Consider the following 23,763-nt stretch of genomic DNA (forward strand, 5'->3'; position numbering starts at 1 on the left):
TGTAGGATGTATTTTAGAATTTTTTTATAAACACTCTGTATATTAAGATTCAATTTTATTAATTTTATTAATACATACGTTACGTCTGTACTGTACAGTTGAAGATAATTTTAGTGTGTGCTACTTTTTTCTAGTTCACACTGTATATTATAGATCAGTCTACAAGGTACTACAAATTACTGTTACCCTAGCAACAATAATTAAATATTTTCAGAACAACAAACGACTTCCACGAATTCTTTTAAAGTTATAATAATGTAACAAATAAATTTAATTGCTTTTGTTTATGTTTACGATTTGGGTTTCTACAGTTTTATAAAATTAAGGTCTTTTATTCGAAGCCTCGAAATGTTTTGTTTTCCGTTCCTTTCATTTACAAATTACACTTTCTGTGTGGTCGTTAAATCAAATTATGTACACTTTTATCGGCAAATATGAGCTAAAACACAATTTATAACCATTTACAATTCGTTTCACATTAAAAAAACGATTTGTTTCAACTTTAGTGCTATAATTTGATGTCATATGATTGTCACATGAGCAGAGTTATAATCCATATTGCCAAAAATTTTACCATAACTTATAGATATATTATATACAATGACTATATAGTTTAAAAAAATAATAATAAACAACGTATTAATATCGGCTGCCGTTTCGACGGAATTAATGGGGTGTCGTAATCGTCTGCAATAACAATTTTCGTGTTTTTCGTTCGGTCACGATTGCCAACCGTTCGAACAAATGAAGATCGGAGCGCAACAAGGAACTAGTTTCGAGTTCTATCGTGGCTAGGTCACCCGTCAGTCCTCTTTCCCGCATCAAGGTCAGATGTTTGCCGAAATCCGAACTGATATAATGAGTAGGCTATGAGAAGAGAGAAACGAAAATAACCAAAAAAAGACGGAACGTTCGACTGTCCAAGTGCAACGACGCCGCCTGCGAGGGGCGCTGCGTAGGGTTCCGAAACGAAAGCACATAGAGGAGGCCAGTGGCGGAGGTTGCGCCGGAATTACTGCGCTCAGACAGGCTCCATTAATTATTATTTATCGAAATATAACAACAAAAATAGCGAGTGATTGACGGGCGGCGACTTGATCTACGTCGGATTGAAATTAAAAAGAGGCGGCCTTGAAATCGATTTTAGACACTCCGAAGCAGGCCATGCAGAAACTTTGGAAATCGCCTTCGAAGTGAGGCAAATCGAATTCGAGGCGATCGAAACGGCGGCGGCGGGCCGGGGGTGGATGGGGGACGGCGGACGGGGCGGGATTTTCCTAATTGGATTACCGATGTGTCTGCGATTGTTCTTTGTCGTCATTAATTCTTTCGGATATTTCGGAGCTACCTTGAATTTGAATTTTAAATTCGAATAAGCTGATTAAACTGCGATATTTGTTCTAATTAGTAATCGGTGCGCCAACACGTGTAATTATTAACTATAAATATTTGAATATTTTTAATTATAGGGTTATTGCGGTCAAAAGGAGGAATTTATTGACAGACGGGCGCAGCGAGCTACTCTTTATGTTTATTAATAGAATGACATATAGGCTGAGTCATTTTTAAGGAAGAAATGGTGGATGCTCCACTTCCTGCTTCGTATGTCGTAAACAACCTTAGACACAATTATATTTTAAGCTGTGTGCTTCAGACTCAACTGGATTAACTTAACCTTCAAATGCGATTTTATGCTAGTGAGCACCTGACAAGTGTGACACACGACTTTGTTGCTCAAGCTGTCAAAGCGTGGCTAACTCGCGGAATAATATCCAGATTACAATTTCTTAATCTTGGTGTCAATAGAATGTTACTTAAAAATTTTAATCTTTGGATTTGTAAATAAAAAATGTATTGATTTTTGGAAAGTAGACTAAATTTGATGTTTTCACAATACCTCGAAAACTTTTTTAAATCAATTATTATTTTATGATTTTAAAAATCACTGTTTAAAAAAAATGTATAAGGTGTTGTTATTAAAAAAAATCATGTAATATTAGCGTGATGTTTTTACAATTAAAAACACTGTAATTTATAAAAAAATTTGTATAGTCCAGCAAATCATTTATTTCAGTGAAAAACTGTAACACTTGATTTCGCGAATTTTACTTTTTTGTGATAACCTCTATAGTAAAAAAAAATAATGCATTGATAAATCACAATTATAGACAAAATATTATTAATATGTTAGATGAGATAAATCTGACAAAATTTTACGATAACTTTATCAATTTTTGGATAGGGTATAAGGTTAAAAAATTTAAATTATATTTACTATTGTAGAATTTAGAGATGACGTCAAGAAAATGTTACAAGTAATTTGTCCGATGAATTCTATACAATACTTCCTCTTACATATTGTATTAAGGGTGGCGTCTGGTTCGGTTTCTCCCAAAACTAAATACATTGAAAACATCGTCGTAGTTTCCGGAATTGCATTTTTAAAATACTGAAATCTCCAACCAAGTCAGAATCTAAGTAAACCTGCATTCTGCTACCGCATCACAGCTCGTTTAATGCCGATTTCTCGTTTCAATAGATTTTGACTTTTCGCGAGTTATTTACCTCAGTCGTGGATTTTTTAATATTATAAATGGTATCAAAAGAAAGCTGACACTTTTCCCCAGGGGACCTCCTATCTCAGAATGCAAAAAACTTCAGCACTTCGTCAAAAAATGCATCAATGTGCCGGTTAAAATGTGATGTAAAAGTTGTTCAACTTTATAATTTTTTTTTTGTAAAAACTGCATACCAGATATGAATATAAATATCGAGGTCCCCTGGACTGAAGTTTGTTAATTCGAAATATAATTTTTTTAAAGCGATATATCTCATATTTTTAAAATGCAACTCCGGAAACCGCGACGATGTTTTCAATGTATTTAGTATAGGGCTAAACCGAACCAGACGCCAGCCTTAACTCTGAAAATTTCTAATGTAGAAATTACAAAAAAAAAGACATTTTTCCACTGCACTGGTCACAAAATATTTTAAATATAATATTAACTTTATATTATAAGGTTAAATTATAAAAACGTTGTATAATTTTGATTTTTTTTTCCAAAGAACATAATTTTGATTTTTTTCCAAAAATTAATATATCAAAATTTTTGTTAGACAGATAATCTCAAAAAGCACTGGACAAATTGTCCAATTTTATATACTGGGTGTCTGGAAAATGACGGATTAATTCTTCAGTACGTTATGTACGGGGGTTTCGGGAGTCCCAAAAAAATAATAAAAAAATTCTTTACGATGTAGATTACGAAAAAAAAACGTAATTTTATAAAAGTAAAATTGCCAACACTGGACGCACCTAAAGCATGAATACCTCCGGCTTGCTTTCTGATTTCTTCGTAACGATGGTGACTGAAATCAACCTTTTTTTTAGAACAATAACCAACAATTTTAATAAAACATTTATGAATTATAAACAAAAACAAAACCAACAAAAGAGAAATTCATAACCAACTAAACACCACAGAAGATGTTCAAAATTCCTGCCTGTCATCAGTACTTGCTAAGATAAAACTGAATTCGGCAATGACATATCCTGTAAGAAAAGAGAAGGTGGGTGGGCGGGGCTAGTAGTGGCCAAGATAAGAATTTATTTGGCAAATGAGATACCCTCTAAGAGAAGAGAGGGCGGGTGGACGGGTGGGCGCGCTAGTACCTGCTAAAATCAGTTTTATCTTAGGAGCTACTAGTCCCGCCCACCCACCCTCTCTTTTCTTAGAAGGTATATCATCTGCCAAAATCAGTTTTATCTTAGCAGCTACTAGCAAGATAAGACTGATATGTATTGGCAAATTACATACTCTCTAAGAAAGGAGAGGGTGGGTGGATGGGGCTGGTACCTGCTGCCATAAGACTGATTTTGGAAAACGAAATCCCTCTAAGAAAAGAGAGGGTGGGTGGGCGGGGCTAGTTCTGCCAAGATAGGACTGATTTTGGCAAATGAGATACCCTCTAAGAGAAGAGAGGGCGGGTGGACGGGTGGACGCCCAAGTACCTGTTCAAATTAGTTTTATCTTGGCAGATACTAGTCCCGCCCACCCACCCTCTCTTTTCTTAGAAGGTATGTTATCTGCCAAATCAGTATAATCTTAGCAGCTACTAGCCCCGCCCACCCACCCTCTTCTTTCTTAGAAGCTATGTCATTTGCCAAAATCAGTTTTATCTTAGCAGCTACTAGCAAGGATAAGACGGATATTGGCAAATGACATACCCTCTAAGAAACGAGAGGGTGGGTGGGTGGGGCTAGTACCTGCTAGTATAAGACTAATTTTGGCAAATGAGATCCTGCTAAGAAAAGAGAGGATGGGTGGGCGGGGCTCGTACCTGCTAAGATAAAACTGATTTTGACAATTGAGATACCTTCTAAGAAAAGAGAGGGCGGGTGGGTGGAGTTAGTACCTGCTAATCTAATATCAATTTTGGCAAATCACATACCCTTTAAGAAACGAGAGGGTGGGTGGGCGGGGCTAGTATCTTCTAAAAAAAGACCGATTTTGGTAAATGACTTTTTTTGGTACATGACTAAGAAAAGAGAGGGTGGGTGTTTTAAATAATTTGCAAAAAAAATCTCCATGGGTTACTAAAATGATAACCATGGGTATCCAAGAGTTTCCAGAATAAAAAAAAAACACTGCGGCACTGAAGACTTTTTCAAATTCATAAAAAATAAAACACCAAAAGCTCAAAATACTTTTCAAGTTCATCCAGCAACAAAACACCAGATTCCTTTAAATTTATCCGGAAATAAAACACCAGGGGCTCAAATTAACTGCGAACATTTTAAACGTAGGGTTTTTAAATATTTGACAATTTTTGATACGTCAAACATTTTTAACTGCTTAGGTACTCGATTTTTACTGATTTGTACCTTCGCTTTATATCAGGCAAACATTGTTGTCAAATGTAATTTTATCAAATTATTACAAAAACAACTTCGCCATATTTTTGTACATTGTAACTGAAAATTAAAGTTTTATTACTAGTTACTGTGGTAATGAATGTAACCAAAACTTGGGCAATCATCCCCACCAATCATTTGATGACGTCCCCTCAAATTTTTGCTATGAAACATCATTTCAATTTTACAAAATAACATACTGCTGTATTTGTGGTTTATGAATCTGCCTTGCTTTTCTACCCTAGGCATTTAGATTTTCGCAAAAACTCCTTATGTAGTAGTATATAAGCGCTACGCCAATCTTAAACCATGACTCTTATCCATATTTTTTAATATTTAGAGGCTATAAAAAATTAAAATTTTATAATTTAAAAAAAATCGGGATTGGACCAAAGTTCTGTCCAAATAACCGTGGACCAATTTTTTTAACTACGTTTTTGGTAGCAAATTTAAAACCAAGTTCGACAAGAATTAATGAAAACTTAAGTATGTTAAGGAATCACGCGTCTTTTGAAGTTCAAATGATAAATACCAAATTGTCATGTGAGTAAGACGAAGTAACAATTTTCTGAATTTTTTTCCTAACAATATAATAAACCTTTAATAAACCACAAATATAGAAGAAAACTATTTTATAAATATTTATCAATCAAAATTTTGACACGACGTCATCAAGGTGTCAGTGAGAATGATCAGACAAATTTTGGTTAGCGTTCTACCTATCCCTAAAATACACCCAAAATTTGATAATAAAAATCAGTCGAATAATTTCGGAAATGATTCTTCCAATAAAATCGTCAGTAGAAAAAAGTAGCACTAAAAAACAAGATTCAGTTTTTGTAGCACTTTATATTTTATTGAGTCAAATAAAGAGAATTTATTTACGAAATTTGATTTTGCATGACCTGCAAATTAAATAAATGGAAGGGGATTCATAAATCACAAATTTAGGATTTGATAACAATCAGTCCAGTAGTTGCGGAGATTGTCTAATAAAATCAACACAGACGAAAGAAAATGTTTTATTCAGGTCAGTCTTCAGTTAATTTTGATTAAACTGCAAGCTGTAATCTTCATTATAAGTATTTTGTAATTTGAAAAAAAAACAAGAATCATTTAAGACAGTTATTTAAAAAAAAAAATCACTAAAATTAAATCATATTCCAAAAGTTATGTTTTAATTCAGAATTTGAACGTTTGCCAGATGCGACATTAATCGGATTTTAGTACCATACATTAAATAAATCGTCAATATTTTTCAACTTGTTTATAGCGGCAAAAAATTAATAAAAACGGACCCTGACATCAAACTTCAGTTGGCAATTCTGGCAGACCTGTCAAACAATTTGCTATAAATTATACAAACGTATGTTAAAATACAAGACTATTCTCAAATTGTGCATCAAGTTCATGACATTGTAATGTAACACGTATGTTAAATATAACGATGATTTTATTTTGCAATTGTATTCGCTAATAAGCGAGACATTATTTATTTGTAACACCCGGGTGTACAATAGATATAAATTTAAAAAAAATCACATATAAAAATGGTAAAACACAAAATTAATTTTCGACTACCCATTGTAACAAAACACAATGTATATACAAATTAACCAATCACAAATAACTACCTTTTTACCCAATAGAAAAACTTTCTGAAAGAACCCGTTACCACTGTCATAAATCAGTAGGCACCCTTCAAATACGATTACCAATTTCAAGGCCTCATTGTCACGTCTGTTCTATCGCAACTAAGAGGAAATATTGGTTGCGGAGGCAGCTGGATTTATAGGGGGTCGTAATTCGTCAATACGAAAAGTCAATATATTCATTGTTTTAAACATTAATTAATAAATTCGGAAGAAAAAAAATTATGGTTCTATAAGAAAAGATGATCTGCCATGTAAAAACTGCTCACGTGTTGTATTTACACCAAACGTCATAAGCTAAAAACCTCCCCAAAAATTTCCCGTGTTCCGAACCTTGAAAATTTCCATCTCCAAGATTACACATCATTCTCGACTAATCACTCCGAGTTCGCGTCCGGCTCGTACCTCCGGGCCACGCACACATACACAACACACACACACACACACACACAAAACCCGAAAGTATTTTTCTCTCAACCTGTCCATCAAACGTCTCCTTCGAGGTTACACAAGCCCGAAACTTTTAATTCACGATGTGGTTGTATATATACACACAGTACGAGTTACATAATCCACGAAATATTTCACCGATCCAGTAGGCCATGGATTCTCCGAATCGTGTGACATCCAGTGATCAATGCACCATCCAAGGCTACCTCGATTTACACGAATCGTTGCATTTCCTACATGTATCGTGCGTTTTTTTATGGCTTTTGAGTGGACGTGTGTAGACATGGCAGGTAGTCGCTATATACCTACATAGGTAGGTGTTAAACATTGAACATGACCATGCTATTGAATTTTGAAGGTCGCGGCGACTGGTCGATGGAGTCTTTGTTCACCGACCCGCGCAATACGTAATAATAATAATAATAGTAATACGTATGAAATTTTCCCACTTACATTCGGACCATGTAATTAGTTTGCGCCGGATAAAATTTGTGTCATTAACAAGCAAGGGAGCGTGACGCCAAATTAAATTAGAATCAGGCGTTTTTTCCTCGTCGTCGCCTACCGATACTCGAAGTTGACACTTCCGCGAAGAAGTGACAGCAATCGATGAACGCGAAGCTGTTTACGGAAGCGATCGCGGCGTCAGGGTCGCAATTCGGCGAAGAATTCGCGGATCAGAGGCGGCGGCGTCCGTCACTTGTCAAGTGAATGCGACACCGCCGCCGTTCCCACTGTCAAAAGCGTGATTTGTGGACGCTTATCGGCGCATCTTGTGATAAGAGGCGAAATTGTGTAGCCTTGGAGGTTCTGGTTTAAACGTGTGAATTTATTCCATTATTTCGCGCGGACGTGGGCATGGGATTGCGACGCGGACGACTTTTCCACCGCTGTTTAGATTTTCCGAAATGAGAAAAACAGTTACGAAAATGCCCAGATCGGGACGATTTGAATGTGTGTTGGCGCTGATAAAAAATCGACAAATACAGGTGTCTAACCTACTCTGCTCTATTAAAATGCCGGATAACTGTTCTCGAGCGGAGAAGGCTGTGCAAATTTTATTGCCGCAACCGACTTACGTACGGCAGCCAGAAGCTCGAATCAAGTGAAATCAACCTACGAACGCCGCAGATCTGACAATCGGTCGGATTTATTGTGTGAAGAAATCGAGACGTTGCGTCATTTTTTATGGGATGTGTTCATGGACGTGACCTTGGAAGCGAAGCGAGCGCAGCGAGCTACAATTCCTTTAATGGACTCAAACTACTTTGTTGCTAATGACTGATGTAAAAATAAGTGGATAAACAACAATAAAAAATAAATCATCGCAAAAATTATTCTTATGAAGACTCTTGGAAAAACCTGAAGTTGGTCACGGAAATTTTGATCCTGACATTTGATTTTCTTGGAGTTGAATCTAACCTTGCGAACTCATTTTTCCAATCTTAAAGTGCCTTTAGCGCCCTCCAATTTTCGGCCTCGGTCACCGCCTCGTTAATTTTTCGTACGCCAGTAGTTACACACGTTTTAGGTGAGGTAAAAGTACTATTACCATACGAGTGCCAAATTTCTGCACAACGAATCATTAGCTGAGTTATAATATACTATTATCACGCGAGTATGGTAATAATATGTTAGCACACGTGTATCGTACAAAAATTTATGTGTGACCTCAGAACTTGTTTAAAATTATTTAAATTAGATAAAAAAGGAGTTAATTTGTGCAACTTATTAATGATGATAAATGAGTGCGGTAATCTAGCCTGCTCTACAAGTGCGGTAAGGCAACTCATTACCGAGAAGTATGTAGACAAAAGTTTGTACTTGAACAACACTACGATGAGCACGAAAAGTTGTTTATTTCTCACAAGTGTGAAAAACACTTTACTAAACAGTCTAAATTATATTGTTACATAATTAATTAAATAAAGTAGCAACAGGTAACACAACACAGGAAATTTATTCATCTAAGTAATAATCAAGTTTTATTTATGATCCACTTTTTGTCATAAATTATATATTTTTATGACTAATTTAATAAGAAAATGAATTCTATTTTTGGTATATTTATTAATTTTAAATTATTCTACATTAATACACGTGTTGTTATTAGAATGTCATTTTTTCGATCAAAGTATTATGATTGGTTTTAAATTTGGGACTCGCTTATGCAACCAACATTACACGAAGTTGAATAGTGTTACACGTACTAGTGAAAAAAATTGGTTATTTCGACACAATTCCCTTAAAAAATTATAAAATTTGATTTTGTGATTTTTGTTTCGTGATAAATTCTACAAAGTAAAAACCAGTAGCGTAAATAACAACATCGAAAAATGGAAAAATCCAATAAATAGAAAAATCTTCCGAAAAGTCAAAAAAAAATCTACAAATCGAAAAGTAAAAAAATAGAAAAATCAAAAAGCTTAAAAATGGAAAAATTAAAAAATTGAAGAACTGAAAAATCGAGAAATCGAAAATTCAATAAATGAAATGTTTCAAAAAAATGAAAATCCAAACTAAACCGGAAAACCGAAAATTCGAAAATCAAAAAATCCAAGAATCGAAATATAGAGAATCGAAAAGTAACAAAATAAAAAAATCAAAAAACAGAAATGAAAAATTGAAAATTCGAGCAAACGAAAAGCAAAAGAAATTGAAAAGTCTAAAAAAGCTGAAGAGTGTAAAAATTGAAAAATCAAAAACCGAAAAATCGAAAAGTAGAAATGCGAATATCGAAAATCGAAGGCTCGAGGAATGAAAATAAATCGAAAAGTAAAAAAAAAAGAAAATTTGGAAGTAAAAGCATTGAGAAGAATGAAAAAATTCAAAAAATATAAAATTGGAAATTCGAAAAATCGAAATTTAAAAAACTGAAAAACTGAAAAATCGATAAATCAAAAAGAAAAGAAAATAAAATGAAAATTCGAATATAGAAAAATCGAAAATTCAATAAATGACATATTTCAAAAAAACGAAAATCCGAACTAAATCGGAAAACCGAAAATTCGAAAATCAAAAATTCATAAATCGAGATTTCGAATAATCAAAAAATCCAAGAATCAAAATATAGAAAAAACGAAATATAGAAAAACGAAAAGTTGAAAAATGGAAAAATTGAAAAAATGAAACAATCAAAAATTGAAAAAATTGAGAAATTTTCCGGAAAGTCAAAAAATATCGACAAATCGAAAAGTAAAAAAATAGAAAAATCAAAAAACAAAATGAAAAAATTGAAAATTCGAGCAAACGAAAAGCAAAAATTTAAAAGTCCAAAAGCTGAAGAGTGTAAAAATTGAAAAATCGAAAATTTGAAAAATCAAAAACCGAAAAATCGAAAAGTATAAATTCGAGTATCGAAAATCGAGAGCTCGAGGAATGAAAAAAAAAATCGAAAAGTAAAAAAAGAAGAAAATTTAAAAGTAAAAAAATTGAGAAGAATGAAAAAATTCAAAAAATATAAAATTGAAAATTCGAAAAATAGAAATTTGAAAAATTGAAGAACTGAAAAATCGAGAAATCGAAAAGGAAATGAAATGAAAATTCTAATATCAAAAAGTCGAAATTTCGAATAATCCAAAAATTGAAAATTTTAAAATCGAAGAACTAGAAAAATCAAAAAGTTTAAGAATGAAAAAATTGGAAATTCAAGAATACGAAAAATAAAAAAATTGAAAAGTCTAAAAGCCGAAGAGTATAAAAGTTGAAAAATCGAAAAGTAGAAATTCGAGTATCGAAAATCGAGAGCCCGAGAAATGAAAAAAAATTGAGAAGAATGAAAAAATTGAAAAATCGCTAGTTCAAAAAATCAAAAATTGGAAATTGAAAAATCGAAATTTAAAAAATTGAAGAACTGAAAAATCGAGAAATTGAAAAGGAAATGAAATGAAAATTCGAATATCGACAAAATCGAAAATTCGATGAATGAAATATTGCAAAAAATACGAAAAATCAGAAAATCGAAAAGTAGAAAAAAATAGAAAAATCACAAAACTTTAGAATGGAAAAATTGGAAATTCCAGCAATCGAAAAGTAAAAAAATTGAAAAGTCTAAAAGCTGAAAAGTGTAAAAATTGAAAATCGAAAAGTAAAAAAAATAAAATTTTAAAGTAAAAAAATTTTGAGGAATGAAAAAATTAAAAAATCGGATATTCAAAAAATCAAAAATTGAAAATTCGAAAAATCGAAAATTTTAAAAATTGAACTGAAAAATCGAGAAGTTGGAAAAGAAATAAAATGAAAATTGGAATATAAAGTCGCGATCTTTTCTATAGAACCACTCCCTAGTGTAAATTTTCAAAATTTGTTTGGTGTAAGTGACCTTGACGGGTTTCTGGGGGAAAACATATGTGTCAAAAATTTGACAAGTTAGATCGCCCCATTGTCAATGCAGATATTTTATTTTAATAAATAGATGAACAGAACATACAGTCTGCACGGGATACAGTGCGGCATAGCTGAGGGTAACCGAAACATTCGTGTTGTGCTAGTTTCGATTGCCATGTCAACTACCGCTACCAACCGCGTTCGGCGTAAAGTACTAGATGACAGGGCTACCAACTTGACTTTTTATCGAGTGGTTCCGTAGAAATGACCGCTACTGTAGAAAAAATTGAAAATTCGGCGAATGAAATACATACACCCAAAAAAACGAAAATCAAAGAACCGGTAAACCGAAAATTCTAAAATCAAAAATTCAAAAATTGAGATTTCGAATAATCGAAAAATCCAAGATTATAGAATATAATATAAAAAAAACAAAATATCGAAAAGTTGAAAAATGGAAAAACGAAGTAATAGAAAATCGAAAAAATAAAAAAACTTTCCTGTAAAAAAAAAATCGACAAATTGCAAATTGCAGAAATCGAAAAGTAAAAAAATTGAAAAGTCTAAAAGCTGAAGAATGTAAAAAATGAAAAATCTAAAGTCGAAAAATTGAAAAGTAGAAATTCGAGTATTGAAAATCGAGAGCTAGAGAAATCAAAAAACATCGAAAAGTAAAAAAAAGAAAGTTTGAAAGTAAAAAAAATGAGAAGAATGAAAAAACTGAAAAATCGGAAATTCAAAAAATCAAAAATTGAAAATTCGAACAATCGAGAATTAAAAAAATTGAAGAACGAAAAATCGAGAAATCGAAAAGGAAATAAAACGAAAATCGAAAACTCGAAAATTCAATGAATGAAATATTTAAAAAAAAAACGAAAAATTGAAATTCTAAAATCGAAAAGTTGAAAAATCGAGAAATCGAAATTAAAAATAATAGTAATAAATAAAAATTCGAATATTGAAAATTGAAAAAATGGAAATATTGAAAATTCGAAATTTTGAAAATTGAAAAATTTGAAAAGTCGAAAATTCGGAAATTCCAAAAATCGAAAATTCGTTGAATCAAAAATTCTTCCTATAACCTTAAAGCGTTGATAATTTCAGACCACTAAGTTTTGCAAGTTATTTGTAAAATGTTATGTTATACAATTTCATTTTTTTTTTTCAAAAATCTGGACGTTTCGGGTAAAAACTCAGCACGGATTCATGAACCATATATGCATGAGTATGTAATTATGTAAAATTTAAGAAATTTATTTGTACTTCGGGTTTGCAGTTTCAAAGTTAAATTGGAAAATGTTTCCTTGATTTTCTTCCAAAAATGTCGATGTCCACGCGAAAGTGTCAGCTCGGATTCATAAACCACATGTATAGGAGTATCTTATTTTATAAAATTTAAATAATTGACGTCATACTATTGTTGGTGGGGACAATTGGCCAAGATTTGGTTAACATTTCTGTACGATGATTCTATTACACATATAAAATTTGACAACAATCCGTGTAGTAGTTTCGGAGATTATCTGTCTAATGAAAATCCAAACAGACGGAAACGAGGGACATATTTATTCGTACTCTAGGATCATGAAACGTCGAAAAAAAAACATAAAATTAGCGACTCGCCCGATGGACTTTGCTTGCGCTCGGGAAGTTGAAACAATTCGATAATTTAAAATCTAACATCTTTTACAAGAACTTTTAAAAAATCCCCCGCATCCATTAATTCAATTTATGAAAGCACCAGTGACAAAAATAAACTTTTACAACGAAATACAGACAACAATTTATAACAAAGTGCAAAACCTCATGAACGTCATCCGCAAAACCGATTTCACAACAATACCCCCAAACTTTAAAACTCCGCATCACGGAACGGCTTCCCATAATCGCGTAATTAATGCGTGGGTCACGTGATCATCGCCCTTACTGTCGCTCCGCACGCGACCGCTCGCCAAAAAAGCAGCGCCTTTATTGCCGACGAAAGTAAAACCATTCCGTGAACAGACGGCGTTAATCAAACGCGCAAAAAGTGAAACGTAGCCATGCAAATCGCCGAACAAATGACACGCGAATCCCGAATTTCTGCAAGCGGCGTCGAGGTCACTCCGCGCGAGTGCCGCCATCCGACGAACGCGTCTCTCTACGAGGGTCGTTCGAAATCTATGTGTACCAGGGTCGCTCAAAAAGTCTTTTTTTTTCCAGGTTTTCGGGTCGAAGGCCGAGCTGCAACTTCACACCCAGGCTCACATGCGCGAAGCCAAACCGTACAAGTGTTCCCAGTGTTGTAAGGCGTTCGCAAACAGTTCCTATTTATCCCAACACACTAGGATCCATTTAGGCATCAAACCGTACCGTTGTGAAATCTGCCAAAGGAAGTTCACCCAACTCAGCCATCTACAACAGCACATTCGTACACACACCGGCGATAAACCCTACAAGTGAGTACTGCGATCGAAGGACGCGACTGGACGCCGAATTACCGTTGTTTCGTTTGTCTAGGTGTCGGCACCCGGGTTGTCAGAAAGCCTTCTCGCAACTTAGCAACTTGCAGTCGCATTCGAGGTGTCACCAGACGGACAAACCGTACAAGTGCAACTCGTGCTACAAGTGCTTCAGCGACGAGCCGTCCTTACTCGAACACATTCCCAAACACAAAGAGAGCAAACACTTGAAAACGCATATATGTCAGTATTGTGGGAAGAGCTACACGCAGGAGACGTATCTTAGCAAGCACATGCAGAAGCACGCGGAGAGGACCGACAAGAGACCGCCGATTGGACCGGGACTAGGTAAATTTTCATATAAACGTCATGCATCGATGAGTAGCTATTTTTTCTACTGGTTATTACACTGTTCCGAAAGAAAAGGGTCGTGGAGCTTACGAGGATAAATCGCGAATGAAAAATTAAGCTCACACGGATAAGCGATGAGTTATAGGTCCTTTCGTGCCGCTAAATCTACATACAAACTTGATACGGCGATTAATTATATCTAGCACAGTTTAATGACAAATTGTTGAGAGTTGAAGACAGTGATGCGATGTATCTTGACACTAACGATAATTTTATAAAAATAGGAAACTTATATATCAAGTTTGAATTTTTTTTTGCCTTTGCTAAGTTCTACTAAGTTCATTTCGCTTGAAATTTGAATCACGACATGCTCTTACAACTTGGTAACACTCTAAGTTTAATCCAATTGTTATAGAACATCGACTAAACTTGCCTATTAGCCCCTTCCAGAGATTCGATGAGGTCACCTCAAAAATTATTATTAAATGATGGCGTTTTCACAGAGAATTATTAACCAAATTTGCTTGAAAATACATAAAATATTAAACTTTAAAGTTGAATAATTAAACTTCGTAATTCTGGTATGTTTTAAGGTGAATTTAATGGACAGTCCAAAGTTACGATAAGAATTGTCAAAAATGACAGCTGTCAATAGTAAAAAATGACATGGTCGTTGTGGATCGTATTCTAAGAAATTATTATTAAATTACTGATAAATAATCATTTAACATGCAGTCCTAATCAGAATTACGAAGTGAATTTTTCAAAATTTGTAGTTTAATATTTTTAAAAGTCTGGTGCAGCGATTTTTTTAAAACATTTTTGTCGAGTTCTTCAGAGCCTTCTTAACAATCTATCACCTAGCTTATCCGTCATATTTTGATCATACTGTAAAATTATTAAAACTACGATTTTTTTGGCCACAATAATATATTTTTATTTGTTGCCATTATAACAAAGGTTTACGCAATTTTTTCAAATTTTGGAAACACAAGGTTAAAAAAATAAAAGAACGCTTGTAATGTCATCATATTTATATACTCATTATACAGGTGAGTCACTAAGCGCACGGTCCTCGGTAACCCTTTATTATTATTATTACAGGTAGAAAAAAACTTAAAGACCAAAGTTGTACGGTTCTTTGAGGACCATAATCTAAAATTATTTTAGCTATTCAGTGTGTTCGGTTTTTAAGGTGCAAAACATAACATAACTTGGTGTTTTTTAATGAAATATCCTATATATTCGTACATATTTTGCTTTGCAAGCACAGTTCACTTTTGAAATTCGGATGCGACGGTGCCAGTTATTTTCGGGCTTTGTTGTGGCATCAACTATATCAAATTTTCCTTCCAAGAAAAGAGAGGGTGGGTGGGCGGGGCTACTATCTGCCTACATAAAACTGATTTTGGCAAATGAGGTCCCGCCAAGAAAATAGAGGGAGCGTGGGCAGGGTTAGTACCTGCTAATCTAAGATCGATTTTGACAAATAACATACCTTCTAAGAAAATAAAGGGCGGGTGGATGGGTGGGTGGGGCTAGTACTTGCTAAATTCAGTTTTATCTTAGCAGCTACTAACCCCGCCCACCCACCCTCTGTTTTCTTGGAAGGTATGTCATTTGCCAAAATCAGTTTTATCTTAGCAGCTATTGGCCAGGATAATACTGATTTTGGCAAATGACATACCGTGTAAGAAAAGAGAGGGCGGGTGGGCGGGGCTAGTACTCGCTAAGATAAAACTGATTTTGGCAAATGAAATACCCTTTAAGAAAATAGAGGCCGGGTGGACTGGTGGGTGGGCTAGTACCTGCTAAATTCAGTTTTATCTAGGCAGGTACTAGCCCCGCCCACCCACCCTCTCTTTTCTTGGAAGGTATATCATTTGCCAAAATCAGTTTTATCTTAGCAGCTATTGGCCAGGATAATACTGATTTTGGCAAATTACATACCGTGTAAGAAAAGAGAGGGCGGGTGGGCGGGGCTAATACCTGTTAAGATAAAACTGATTTTGGCAAATGACATAACCTGTAAGAAAAGAGAGGGCGGGTGGGCGGGGCTAGTACCCGCTAAGATAAAACTGATTTTGGCAAATGAGATACCCTCTAAGAAAATAGAGGGCGGGTGGACGGGTGGGTGTTGCTAGTACCTGCTAAGTTCAGTTTTATCTTAGCAGCTACTAGCCCCGCCCACCCACCCTCTCTTTTCTTGGAAGGTATGTTCTTTGCCAAAATCGCTTTTATCTTAGCAGCTATTGGTCAGGATAATACTGATTTTGGCAAATAACATACCCTGTAAGAAAAGAGAGGGCGGGTGGGCGGGGCTAGTACCTGCTAAGATAAAACTGATTTTGGCAAATGAGATACCCTCTAAGAAAAGAGAAGATAAGTAGGCGGGGTTAGTATCTGCTAAAATAAGACCGATTTTGGTAAATAACTTTTTTTGGTAGATGACTCTAAGGAGAGAGAGGGTGGGTGGGCGGGGCTAGTACCTGTTAAGATAAAACTAATTTTGGCAGATGAAATTCCTGAAAAATAAAAAAAAATAAAACTACAGAACACACCCTGTATTTTATACTCTATTTTTGTCCTCATTCTTCTAAAATGTCGATGTTTCTCTTAAAAAAGTGAAAAATTGCTGTAACGATTTACTTTAAATTTAGAAAATACTGCAAAAAAGAAACAGAACAAAAATATGAAAATATGCAAAAATAAAATATAGGATGTTCTATTTGAAAAAACTGAAAAATTCAGATTTGAAAATTGTACAGTTTTAGAATTTAATTTAGCCACAAAATGTAACACAGGTTTTAAAAATAACTCTACTGTGATTTCTTGTGAACCCTTCCATTGCTAAACAATTTCAAGAAAATTGGAATAACGTGGCAACGTCGCAAAATATGTAAAAATATATAGGATGTTTCATTTAAAGAAACTAAGTTGTGTTCCGCCTTAAAAATAGAACACTTTGTATAGTTAAATAATTTTAGAATATAGTCCTGAAAGAACCGAATGAGATATTGCGGAACGCGCTCTTAATGACTCACCCTATATACGTAGATGATTATTAAAGCTGCGATTTTTTGGCCACATTGTTCATAAAAAAAATTGCTTTAAAAAATATATCCCGAACTCCAGTAATATATTTTTATTTTTTGGAATTATTTATACAGGATGGCCAATAATTCCTGAATTACATAATGTTTACATAGTTTCTTTGAATTTTTCGGAACACAGTAGCCAGGAAAATTTTGGGACTTTATTTTTTTTTAAGGCTAAAAATAATCAAAGAACATCATCAAATTTATATGCTTATTATACACGGTGATCAAAAGATGACGGATAAGCTCGATGGAATTTTGTTAAGAAGGCTCTGAAGAACTTGAAAAAAATCTCGAACCAAATTTTTGAAAATATTAAATTTCGGAATTGAAGAATTAACTTCGTAATCTCATGTTTTAATGTGAATTTAATTGACAGTCAAAAATTCCGATAAAAATATCAAACATGACATCTGTCAATAACAAAAAATAACGTGAATCGCATTCTAGCTAATTATTATGAAATTACTACTAATTAATTGTTTAATTGTTTAGTAGACATGCAGTTCGTTAAAACAAAGTAGAATTACGAACTCAATTCTTTAAATTTGAAGTTTAATATTTTCAATTTTTTTTTTCGAGTTCTTCAGAGACACACACCATCGAGCTAATCCATCATTGTTTGATCACCCTGTATAATTATTAAAGTGTAATTTTTTGGCAGTATTACTAAGGTACGAGACAAAAAATTATCACGGTGCAGAATTTTTGCCTAAATGTATTAAAAGAAAGTGAAGATACCTGGTTGATTGAGCAATTCCATTTTTAATTAATTTAATAAAACATTTTCACAGAAAACACCAAACTGAACGAAACTTATTGAAAATATGTAATTTTGTTAACAGACTTATTGTGACAAATTATTATCACGCTTAAAAGGGAAATAACTAACTAACTAAATGAAAACTAATTTAATACCCAATGTATTTTCCACCTGCTTCTATGAGATTGTAGACGCGTTGCTTCATAGAATTGACCAAATGGATGAAGTAATTGACGTCCAAATTCTTCCAAGCCCCCAAGATACCATCTTTCGATTCATTAACTGTTGCGTACTGCTTCCCATCTTTATAAACCTCTCGTACAAGAGAACTCCATACATTCTCAATAGGGTTGAGATGTAGGCTTTTCGCAGGCTATTATAGCAAAGCTATATTTTGTCGTTGAAACCACGTTTTCGATGAATTAGACACATGAATCGATGCATTATTTTGCTGAAAAATCACTTTGCTGTCTTGAAATAGGTTCAAAGGTGGTTTGAGGTGCATTTCCAACACATCTTGGTAATTCAGAGAGTCCATTCGATTTGATTAATGCTAAGTTATTATTTCCTAAGCTACTAAAGGCACGCCAGACCATAACATTGTCACCTCCTTGAACTCGTTTTGACAAATAATTTTGTTCTTTCCGTAAATCGTGCCAATAATATCTAAAACCATCAGGACCATCAAGATTAACTTTCTTTTCATCTGAAGAAACTATCTGGAACCATTCTTCATTTTTCGTCTGCATTTCTCTGGCCCATTCACGACGTTTTTGAATATGTTCTTTTGTGAACATTTGTTGTTTCTTATATTTGGCATATTTAACATTTTTGTCATTAGCCAGTTCGCAAAACTGTTCTTTTGTGAACAGGAAGTCCTAGGGTCGTTTTTATCATTTGAGACGACATGTTTATCCTTTATACCCGGAGTCACAATGGATCTTTTGGCACGTGCAGTGAGTTTTTCTTTTCTTCCACAATTTTGTCGTCCATTTTCACTGTATTTCTTTCTTACAAACGTGGAGATTGTGGTCCGATCTCTTCCAATCTTTCATCCTATTTCCGCAAAAGTCAAACTTTGGTCATAGTATGCCTCAATCTGTCCTTTTTCACGTTCTGTTAAATCGTTTTCTTTGCCCATGGCGAAAGACAATTATTGTAGCTCAGCCAATTATATTTCGACACTTTATCAGTTCTAACATACAATTGCATATCGTGCATATCATACAAATAAACAACAATTACGCATACTACGTTTTTCTAATTGATTTTTATACAAAAAGTGATGCGTGATAATTTTTTGTCTCAAAATTTCTTGACACAATTGAGTTTTCACAGATCAGAAATTATTTGATGCAAAAATATCACTGAAAAAATCATTTTTGTATACTAGATTAACTTCTACTGGGTGTATTATTTAGTCAAAGGTCTAGATAATAAAAAATTCTTAAAAAATTGCACCGTGATAATTTTTTGTCTCGTACCTTATACAAAAATTTGCTTTAAAATATAAGGTCTTTGTTTAGGTATTTTTTTTAAGTTTTCGGAACACAATATTGCCACTGTACGCAGGGCCGGCCTTCTCTGTAAACTCGTCCAGCTGCAAGTAAAATTTTGGGGCCTTAATTTTTTTCTTACCACCATAAAAATAAAATAACGCTTATCTTGTATTAAAGCTGTGCTTTTCATGACCACATTATTTTATAAAAATTTTGTTGTTGCTATTTTGACAATTTTTTTCAATTTTGTTATTTATATGTTTAGCCTCTTTCGGGGCCCCCTATGAGTACGGGGCCCGAGTGCTGTGCACCCGCGGCAGCCCCCCTATGGCCGGCTCTGACTGTACGTATATTTCTACTTTCAAATTTTGTCCCCCCCAAAAAGATGACGTCATCACAGATCAAATTAGCAGTGTCGAAATTTACGATTTTTTCAAATTTATTTTATCTCGTGTATAAAAATGATGACGTCATTTGAAATTTTGTTAAGTAAATTACTCACTTAATAAGCTCCTTTAACTTTAAGCATTTGAGTTATTTAATCTTAAAAAGTACTTAACGAACTCTTCTGATTACCTCTACATAGAGGGTATGGCAAAAGTACTGTCAGATTTTATCTTCCCCTTTTAAATTAATGGTGCATTCTACTATATCTGAAAGAGCACTGGTTCCAAATAAGTACATAAAAGTAACATAAAAAGTGACCCTACCTTTTACACAGAGATCTTTCTTCGCACGTATTCGTTCAATTAGTTTGTAAATATAATCAAGTTCGTTCGAAATCGTCGAATAGAAGAATAAAAAAGATTTTCTTGTTGTTTCAGGGTTGAACCACCGCGGCCTCGACCACCCCTACTGGCCGAAGGTGAGTCCCGATAGTGCCGAGAACATGCACGACTACCCCAACGACATTCCGCGCCAGATCCTCGAACAGAACGAGGACCTCGTCATAATCAGGCAGCAGCTCAGCCAGAACCCGCCCGCCCCTCCCGGCACGCCCAACACCAACCTGCCCAACAGCTACGACACGTCGATATCCAAGTCCAACACGAACTCGGCGTTCACGCCCATCAACTCCATGTCCGGGCACCTCAACCTCAACCACCACCAGCTGGCGCCCAACCGGCCCTACATCTACGACGCCATCAGCTTCCAGAAGCAGAACAGCCTGGACCTGCCCAAGAGCCAGCCGTCGAACGGCTTCCCCAACCAGCTGATCTCGCTGCACCAGATCCGGAACTACGCCCACCAGCCCAACTCCAGCCTGATGGAACATTCCATACTGGGACTCAAGGACAAGTAGGGGGCGCGTCGCCCCCACCACGGCTATGATCTCGAGCGCCCCCTACGGCCCGGGCGCCCCGCCCGCGCGCCGCGGCCGGGCGAGGGCGGCGCGCGGGCGGGGTCTGGGCGGGGCTGAGCGCGGGACGCCCCACGGGCGGGGCGCCCCGCGCGAGGCCGCCGCACCGGGCCGTCGGCTAGCTGAGCGTGAATAGAAACAAATTCGATGAATTTGACTGTGATTGGGGGTGCGGAAGCACCTCTGAGGCAATATTTTGGTGGTTGAGATAGAGTTTAAAATTAATAATAGGAAATAAGGAAAAAACACAAAAAAATTATCGAAAAAGACAATTTTTGTGAATAAAATTGTACAGAAAATAGTTTAATTTGACCTTTTCGGGGGGCAAGGGTCCGTCGGGCCGGCTTTTTGTGTTGATTGAAAGGGATGGACGCTTGCCTCCGGAACTATAGCTCAATATTTGTAATAATATAATTTATTTTAATTTTGTTAGTTTTGTAAGGGTGAAAACAGCAACGCAATCGTTTTTTGTTTTGTTGTTTTGTTTACTGAAGCTCAATTAATTTTTAAATGAAGCGATTTTTTTTTGGGATGATGCACACGACCCTGTTGTATACGAAACAACCGGACGGTTTCTTTGTTGTTTATGTAAATAAATGCAATTCTACGTTATGTTAACGTTGCGACATCTGTTAAGTTTTAAGTGAAGAAAGCTTTAACTTGCGAAGTGTTGATAGAAATTGTTTCACTTTTATTTTGTATGATATTTCATAATATCTCCTCTTTAGGCTTTTCCTTTGTAAGTAGCTTGTGATCTACAGAAATAATGTTGTATTTATATTAAAAAAATTATCGGTTTTTTGTTATATACTTTATTAATAAAAATTACTATGATTTAGTTACTTTATCCTTTTTTTTTCTTTTCTATTATTTTCTCCTTTTTCGACACGTAAATGTTTATATAACTGTGATAATTTTTCGTACTGAGAGGTTAATAACATTTAAGAAATAGTCAATTTGTATATAAAACTATAAAATAACGAGATTTTTATGGAATGTAAAAACAATGATTAAGTCGTATAGGTAACCGCAATATTCTAAGAGGGTGAAAAGTCGAGGTTCCGATCCTTAAAGTTAAGCACAAACCCGTTCGTTCTGACTTAAATAAATGTCTCTTTCTGCATAATAAAAAAATGTAAAATAAATGTCGTCGTTGTAAAAGAAACAAAATCCACTTAAGCTCTTTTCAGATTTTTTCATATGGAACACACACACATGACAAAAACACAAACAACACACAACGAATTTTCGATTATGATTGTTGAGGGAATTTTTGTTTCGGCGAAATTTCTGTTGTTGTTGTTTTTTAGTTACGAGATGTTTCGTTTTATATTTGCACAAGGAATAACTAGGACTTTTTCTCAGCACGTTTAGGAGTAATTACATTTTCGAGTTATTGGTGTCTTTGAAAATTTAATGTTATGGTATGTTTATTGAATGTAAAAATAAATAATTTAAATCAGTTTGGTGTTTTATTTGCACAGTACGAAAAATAGGGAAAGGGCATGGATTGAATTTTAAACAGACTAACGCAGCGCCATCCTTGGCAATACCACGCAATATAACGCCTCTGAATAACTGGTTGCATACCTCAGATGTCGTTAACAATCGAAAATCATACCACAAAGAACAATAATTTTAATTTGATTTTTATTTTAACACCAAAGTTATTAATTTCCATCATCTATAACATGCCTGTAAAACAATTTGAAAATGGTTGAGATTATTTCAAAAATAAGACATCAAGATTATTTTAAATTCTTCCAAAAACTGAAAAAATAAAATACAAATTGGCTCTCAAGATTCTTTCACGTTATTTCAAGAACAAAGAATTCCAGTGGTTCATAAGATTCTTTCAAAAATAAACACCAAAATTCAACAAGATTTGTTCAGATTCACTTAAAAATTAAAAACATCAGGAGCTTCTTTTAAACTCTCAGAATCCAAGAAACCAGGTTCAAGATTATTCAAAAACAAAATACCCGTAACCAAGTTTCTTCCAAAAACAGAATACCAGAAGGTTCTAAGATTCTTTCAGTCAGTGGATGGAGCTATAGTGAACTAAGAGCTATAAGGTTATATGGCCATCATAAAAGTAGTTGACCGCAAATAAATACCCCCTTTGTGTGGTTCGCACTAAGCTTACCGGTTGGCAATAAATCATCTTCTAAACATTTCTTGCTCATATTTAACAGGGCCGGCTTTCAAAGCGAGTGGTTATTTCGGAACCCTCAGCGGCTCCAGGTAGTAAAGAAGTAGTGGAGTGGTGGATTTTCATATTTAGTGAAAGCCGCCCCTGAACGAAACCACAAGAGTCGATCGACTTGCAGTGGACACGTTATTTACAACCCTAAAACCTTTTCTATTGTAAACAACTTAACTTCGACACAATGGGATGATTTTATGACGGCCATATAACCTTATAACTCTTGGTTCACTATATATTATCTTATTTTTTTTAAATAAAGAAGAAATTTGTTCCTGGGATTGTTTCAGATTCTTTGAAAAAAAAGACCAGGGGCCCAAAAGATTCTTTAAAAAATAAAACATCATGGCCATCTAAGATTCTTTCAGAAACAAAATACCAGAAGCAACTTAAAACACGTTTAAAATGGTAAATTTTTGTAGACAAATATGTATTTTGCAATTAAGCTCCGCCCCTCGATCTGACAACGAATGAAAAATTCATCACAAGTTGTATGATTAAAAAGAACAAAAGTATCGACGACATGTACAGCGAATTCAATTTACTCAACAAAATAGAAGCCCCGCCCACCCGCCCGATCTTAATCGTGATGATTTTTTTTACTCCTCGTATGCCGTGGGGCGGAGCTTATTTGCAAAATCCTTAAGTTTCAACAAGAAACTGCTATGTGAAACATATATTAAGTACCAAAAAAAGCGAAAA

The 23,763-nt window shown here is 34.7% G+C and overlaps 1 protein-coding gene across 4 annotated transcripts in view; it reads left to right on the top strand.

The window, feature by feature from the left end:
- The window catches only part of LOC135139885 (zinc finger protein rotund-like), a 296,081-nt gene extending 273,803 nt beyond the window's left edge, over positions 1-22,278 (top strand). For 3 of the 4 annotated variants that reach the window (XM_064070240.1, XM_064070237.1, XM_064070238.1), the window contains 4 exons: positions 13,546-13,781; positions 13,843-14,132; positions 19,761-19,838; positions 20,320-22,278. In XM_064070240.1, the coding sequence (XP_063926310.1) occupies positions 13,546-13,781; positions 13,843-14,132; positions 19,761-19,838; positions 20,320-20,798 (1,083 nt within the window). In that variant the 3' untranslated portion in view covers positions 20,799-22,278. The remainder of the gene's footprint in view (positions 1-13,545; positions 13,782-13,842; positions 14,133-19,760; positions 19,839-20,319) is intronic. The other variant, XM_064070239.1, reaches the window with a different exon arrangement.
- The last annotated feature ends 1,485 nt before the right edge of the window (positions 22,279-23,763 follow it).

This window comes from Zophobas morio, unplaced genomic scaffold, assembly GCF_036711695.1.
Source record: "Zophobas morio isolate AGI-343-1 ecotype UQ-CSIRO unplaced genomic scaffold, CSIRO_AGI_Zmor_V1 ptg000038l, whole genome shotgun sequence".
Taxonomy (NCBI): domain Eukaryota; kingdom Metazoa; phylum Arthropoda; class Insecta; order Coleoptera; family Tenebrionidae; genus Zophobas; species Zophobas morio.